The sequence below is a fragment of the Strigops habroptila genome, chromosome 5 (genome assembly GCF_004027225.2).
Source record: "Strigops habroptila isolate Jane chromosome 5, bStrHab1.2.pri, whole genome shotgun sequence".
Classification (NCBI taxonomy): Eukaryota; Metazoa; Chordata; class Aves; order Psittaciformes; family Psittacidae; genus Strigops; species Strigops habroptila.
Window position 1 is genome coordinate 59,292,634 of NC_044281.2, and position 6,624 is coordinate 59,299,257.

Genomic DNA, 6,624 nt, shown 5'->3' on the forward strand with positions numbered 1-6,624 from the left:
AGGTGAAACAAGGACACAGTGAGCACTGAAGAAAAAGCCTCTTCATGGAGCAAGTGCTCAGTCCTTGTTTCCAGCAGGGCACAACATCTGGTGCTGAGATCCCCAAGCCCAGGACAGGTAGTGTAGCCTTGGACCAAGGCGGGGAAGGAAAAAAAGGTAATGCTTTTAGAGCATCAGGGTTGCAGAGAGGCCAGTGTTGGAAACTTAAGCACAGAAGATTCTTGGGCAGCAGCACAAGGACAAGGCCAGGTGTGGAGAGCAGGGCAGGGTGAGGAAGACCCATCCAAAGATGCCTTTGTGCACCCTTAATGTGCCAAAGTATCAGCAAAGCAGCTGCAGCACAAATGCCCTCCCAGCTGGCACCAGCCCTTGGATTCCCAGGAATCTCACCCGAAGCTCTGGCACATCCATTGCAGCATGGCCATTTTTGCACTCAGCAGGAGAAGGAAGACAGTAACAACCCACGTATGGCCAAAAGAGTGGTGGGGACACAAGGCACAAACAAGTGTGAAGGAATCAGTACTATGAGCCAGAGAGCTTACAGTGAGCCAGGCAAAGCAGGGACTGGGGAGCCCTCCTGCCACCCAGGGGTGCCAGGGGCAGGTCCCTGCCCTGGCCCCGGGTGTAGGGAGCAGGGAGGGCAGTGAGCAACACCAGGGATCACACCTTTGCTCTGAACAGCAAAGACTAGGAGGGAGAGAGGGCAGGGAAAACAAAGGGAGCAGGCTCTGGAGAAGAAGCAACAAATTAATTTAATAGTGTCCCACTTCAGAGGCTTGGGATTGCCTGTCACAGCTCTGGAGTGGGACACTGCTGAAATCTGTGAAGCAGCAGCAGAAGGAACTGCACCAAGTTGGTTTAAACAGCAAATCCTCATGTCTTTGAAGCAGGGTCAGCTTGAAGATGAAGGAGGTTAAGAATATCCAAAATGTTGCAGCATGTCCTCACTCTAAACTATGGGAAGCTCCAAGAGGCAGCCTGGCCTTAGAGTGGAATCCCAACAGACAGAGGTTGCAAAGCAGAGTGCTCTTCCCAGGTCTCTCCCATGAGCTTCTGCCTGCACAAGAGCAGCTGAACAGCAGTCAGGGCTGCAGGAGAAGTGATGCTGTCACCAAGGGACAGCAGCCCAGAAGGTGCTCTGAGAAGGAATGGGGGACACAGCAAGCTGAGCTCCAGGCTGCTGCCCTGGCACAGCCTCATCACTTGGCACCACCGCGGCTTTGCTGGGGCACTGGCTTCCAGGGGAGGTCCTGCCACAGCTCTGGCTCTGCTGTGGCACTGTGCTGGGCTCAGCCAGTTTGCTCTGTAGGTGTGCATGTTTCTTGGCAGCTCACATACAGGGATGATGGCTGCAGCTCCCTAGTCAAGGCGTCCTCTGTCCCCTGGGTCCTCCAAGACCAAGGCTAACCCGATTTGTCAGGATTCAGCTTCTCCAATGCTGGTGACAGCTCATGCCAAGATGCTTCACTCCGCATGTACCATACGGACACTGCCTGTCCCAAGCTGTGCCATATGCTAACTGCCTCCTCCCTCCCAAGGGGTATAGTGTCTGCTTGCTACTGCTCCACCAGAAACTTCACTGTTCTTCCCAGAAATAGTCCCCTCCCAGCCCAGCTCCTCACCACTACTGCTAGGAGCCACTCTCCTTCTCAAGATGGGCTTCTTGTTGTCCACTGGGCCTGAATGTCCCTCGCCCTCTTGGCACTCTGGGGTAGGAACCACGCTCCTGGGCTCTGGACCTCTCCCACCTCCCACACTCCCAGGACCTGTGGTGGCCCTGCCGGCTGGGAGCTGCTCTGTGGTCGATGTGGTTGAACACCAGTTTCTCCTTCTCCCTGGCCCGGCCCTCGGTCCCCTCCTCTGGGGTCCACCTCTCCACATCATGGTGCTCTTCTTTCAAGTCCACTGCCTCTGTTACTGGTGAGGGACCTTCAGGGCACAACTCCTTTCCTTCAGCCAAGGCAGCAGCCCTGCTTCTGCTGTGAGGCTTTGTTAACTCCTGGCTGTGCTTCCCACTAGGTCGCCGCTCTGGTCTGTGACTGAAGCTCCTGGGCCCCCTGGAACCATGGAGCAGATGACCTGCTGCTTCTGCTGGTTCCTGCACGCCACTGCATGGCTGCCTGCCCTGGCCTCTGGGGCCTGGCCTCTCCCCTCTGTGCCTCTCCCTCTTGATCTGTTGCTCTCTGGGCACAGCAGGCTTCTCGGGCCGCCTGGGTTCTGCCCTGGCCTCTGGTACCCTGGCTGGCTCTGGAGCCGAGGCTTGGCTGGGTGGCTGGGGCACATCCACAGTGCTTGCACTCACCGGCAGCTCAGGGGCAGCACCTGCTTGGCCTGCATTGACAGCGGCTGGAGGCTGAAAGAAAGAAGCCAGCAGTGAAGAAAGGGCCAGGGGAGTCCCACAGCACAGGACAGTGCTTGGTCCTCCAGCCCAGGGCCCCCCTCGCCCGCTCTCTGCCCCAGTGCCGTACCGCCTGGAGGCTGATGAAGTAACGGTTCCTCTCTGCTTCAGGGTCAATGATGCCCCCTTTCTCTTGCTGTCTCTTGAAAATTAAGCGCAGTTCTTCCTGGTGCTGTAGTGCCTTGGCATCTGGCCTATATGGCTCCTGAATGCAGAAAGCAAGGCAGGCTAAGGCCCCTCTCAACACCTAGCATGGATTGGCAGCTGGCACTGCTAAAAGCTTGTCCCCAAACCCTCCTTTGATTGCACGTGAAATCTGTGTACACTGGCATAGCTGTTGGCATAACTTGCAAGTGCTCTGGTTCCAAATTAAGGGGGTTTTGTGTCTTTAGGGAAATTAACGCCAGGTTGGACAGGGCTTTGAGCAACCTGGTCTAGTGGAAGGTATCCCTGCCCAAGGCAGGGGGGTTGGAACTAGATGGTCTTTAAGGTCCCTTCCAACCCAAACCATTTTAGGATTCTAGGAAGTCCTTAGACAGCGGTAGAGCACGCCAGTGCAGACTCACCCTTCCTGCAGTGACTGCCTTGGCGTGTCCTGCTGTGGGACAAGATAGAGGGCAGATACAGGCAGCTCACTCTCCCAAGCCTGATTATATCCCAGTGAGTACAGGGACATGGCCCATGGCAGAATCACCTCTCCCTCAGCACATCTGCTCAAGACTCAGGGCGATACAACTAAACCTGCTCTTTGTGGACGCATCTAAGAGACAGGAGACACCCTGCTAGGTTTTGTGAACTGCCCTTTGGATGGGCCATCTAGGAGGACCTGGGAGTGTGCATTCATTCATTCATTCATTCATTCATTCATTCATTCATTCATTCATTCTAACGCCTCTGCTGACGTGGGCAGGTCAGCCCCGTCTCTTACCAGTGGGTGCTGTGGTGGTGGTGCCGCCTTCAGAGCACTGAGGTCATAGACTAGGGTCTCCCGGCACACAGGGCACTGCACGCAGACTTCCTGCAGGGAGGCAAGAGGTGACACCAAACCCTGGCCATGACCCAGCTCAAGCACAGCCCAATACCCCCAGCCTGGCAGTGGGACAGGGTGGCCTTCTCCACTCTTCTGCCAGAGCAGGGAAGCCCGGGGGGTTCCAGCAGCATGAAAGCAGCCTCGTGTCCCAAGAACTGCTACAAAAGATGCCTCCACCCTGAGGCACACTGGGAGTTGTGCTCCAGCAGCTGATGGCTGTACAAAACACCTCTGTCAGCATGTATGGCTAGCATCTATTTTTCTCCACTCCAAAGTGGAGCGTGTCATCTAGGCAGCACCTTTTTGAAAGGGTTTTGCAGGAAAGAATCTTTGACTTGTTTCATGCTGAGCTGACTGTTTGCTCTGTGGCTGACAACTGTTCCAACACCTGCTCGGGCAGGTTTTATCACCTCAGAGTGCAGGTGATCATGTTTATCCTGCTGCAAACCCCTGCAGTTCAAGGATTAGTGAAGGAGCTCTCTCATCTACCTCCTCTGTTTCCAGAAGTCCAAAAATGCAACTCCTCTGCCCCCTCACACAGCAGGCACTGACCCAGAGATCCAATAAACCAAGTGCTAAAGTACTAAAAACTCAAGGGGTAATTTTGGTTGGAAAGGGCCCTTGGAGATCACTCAGTCTAATCCCCACTCTCGTTTTCAGCATGGGCACGACACAGATCATGCAGTGGTTGCTCCATGTCCCGGAGGAGGGATGGAGATGTCAGGAGAGCCTGTGCAGGTGGCAGGGGAGGGAGCCCAGGGCCTGGTACCTGTTTGGGGGATAGTGCCAGGTGCTGCTCTCTCTCCTCCTGCTGCATAAGGATCTCTTCCTCCATGTGCTGGGCATAGCGGGCCAGGCAGTGGGAGTGGAAGTAGTGGTAGCACTGCGTCTTTGTGAAGGCTTCTCTCTCCTGTAGAGAACACAGGCAGCTTTAAAGGGTTTCTGAGCACAGGGCTGTGTAGCCTCCCCAGCCGAGGGAGGTTTTCACTCCCATGTCAGTGTTGGCAGTGGGGAACTAGTGCAATTGCTAACAGAGCCACATAACATCTGCTGGGCTTCATCTCTACTTCCTCAGGTTCTGCTATGACACTGCCTCTGAGTGTAAGAAACACTCCTAATGTCAAGATGCAAAGTTTTTGTGACTGATTTCTCTGCAATCTGCCCACCCAATGTATTCTTCCTAGGCAGGCACTGCCTGTCCTTGCAACCCAGACAAGGAAAGCTCCCTTGCCCCCACAGACCTCAGCACCTGCATGGATGTGTTCCAGTCCCTCCTGACTGCCTGTGTGCTGAACTCCAGGTGAGGTTTGACCAACACAGGGAAGCTGAGATGCACCAGCAACTATACCCAGACCCTACCCACTCCTTTGGAGACACTCTGGCATCACTTGCTGCCCCTATGCCCTGTAGATGGTTAACTTCAGGCTGGCAGGCAGTGTACTGTGTATCACCTCAGGAACGTTTAAGCTCAGTAGTTTCGCCTACAGACCAGGGGGCTGCTGAGGCACACCCTGGTTGATATCCCAAGCTCTGAGCCCTAGGCTCCCCAATCTCCTGCCTCACTTCCCAGCCAGCTTGCAGGGCGAGGAAACATACGCGTACCTGGAATCCATAGAGGCAGATCACACACTGGCCATGAGGAATGTTGTTGTCAGTAAGAATCTCCTTCCCCTTCTGCAGAAACATTAAAGAAAACATTTTACCCACTGGCCTGCCCATGGGCTCAGGGCTGTCACAGCCCTCAGGCAGTCAGGGACCAGTGTCTGTAGCTGGTCACCCCAATCTTCCCCAGCTCTCACCTCAATCAGTTCATAGAGCACCTCTGTCCCCAGCCTGGCTTCAGCAACGCTTCTGAGGGTCTGGAAAATCCTACAGCAAAGCAGCAGAAATGCTTAACACAAGTTTAGCCACACTTGTGACTGTCCCACAGACCTGCCACCCTGCCATGATGACAGGAGGAAGAAACAGACCACTGGCCTTTCGGCTTTGCCTGCAGCATGGGATGGGCACACATGCACACGCTTATTCACATGTTCTCCTGGCTCCCCAGCAGCTGGTGCACAGGAAGCCTTTGTCCCCAGAGGACTTACAAGAGCAGATTTGGTGATTGCCTCGGCTCGAGCTCACCCAGCACCCTTCTTTTTTAGTGAATCTCAGATTTCCTTTATCTGATGGCACACACTCTGCTGCACCAAGGACAGGAGCACAAAGACAACAATGGGCTGCCCAAGGACTCAGCTCAGTCCCATCTCTGTCAATAGCTTCAGGGCCCAGGGATTTAAATTACATTTCAGGGGGACCACAGGGGAACAATCCCCTTGGTGTCCAACTCAGCACCAATAGCTCTCATGAGACTTAAGGTGATTTAGGGACCTGTATCCAGCTGTTCATCAGCCACAGGGAGCCATGTGGATTTGAGAGAAGGCTTTTCCAGCAGTTCTGCCTCCGGGACCTCCGGAGGGAAGGATCACCCTCTCCCCACCCTCCCAGCACTCACTTTTGAATTTGCTCATCAGACAGCCCCCGCGGGTTCTTGATTGAGATTTCCGGAGCTTTATTGGGATACTAGGAAAGAACAGAGAAACACCCAGAGCACAACCGGGAAGGCGAAAGGCGCGGGGCGGGGGGCAGCGGTCGCGGGGGGGCCGCAGCCTACCTGTGGGGGCACAGCGAGCACCAGGGTGAAGCGGACGTACTGGGAGTCCTGGTCTTGCGCCGTGGCGGGGTGCAGGGTGATGCTGAGCTCCCAGGGCTCCCACCTGCGGGGCAGGCCGAGGTGAGGGGCGGCGGCCCGGGCGGGGAGAGGGATGCGGGCAGCGGTACGTACCTGCCTTGGCCGCGCACCACCCGCAGCTCCTCCAGGTAGATGGACTCCAGCACCTCCACCTCCGGCAGCAGCGCCCTGCGGGGAGCGGGCGGGGTGAGGCCGGCGGCACCGGGGAAGGGGGTGCGGGGCAGCGGCACCGGGAGAGGGCGGGGGGGGGGAGTTACCACTCTGCTGCCTCCGTCTCTTCACCGGCCGCCGCCATCTTGCGGCCCGGAACCGGAACCTTGGCGAGGGCGCAGGCGCGAGGAGGGGTTGCTAGGCGACGCCCGGCGGCGGCGGCGGGCCCGGGAGTGGCGGAGCCGGGCCGCGGCGGGAGCGGGGCGGGGCGGGGCGGGGCAGGGCAGTGCCGTGCAGTGCCGTGCCGTGCCG

At 56.7% G+C, this 6,624-nt stretch overlaps 1 protein-coding gene across 1 annotated transcript; it reads right to left on the reverse strand.

The window, feature by feature from the left end:
* Positions 1 to 656: 656 nt before the first annotated feature.
* On the reverse strand, positions 657 to 6,529 carry RNF25 (ring finger protein 25). Its single transcript, XM_030485486.1, has 10 exons — positions 6,420 to 6,529; positions 6,256 to 6,330; positions 6,085 to 6,187; positions 5,926 to 5,993; positions 5,228 to 5,297; positions 5,031 to 5,102; positions 4,198 to 4,338; positions 3,327 to 3,416; positions 2,469 to 2,603; positions 657 to 2,353 (listed from the first exon to the last, which is right to left on the reverse strand). The coding sequence occupies exons 1-10, from the start codon at positions 6,455 to 6,457 to the stop codon at positions 1,631 to 1,633; spliced, it is 1,515 nt and encodes a 504-aa protein (XP_030341346.1). The 5' UTR covers positions 6,458 to 6,529; the 3' UTR covers positions 657 to 1,630.
* Between the last annotated feature and the right edge of the window lie 95 nt (positions 6,530 to 6,624).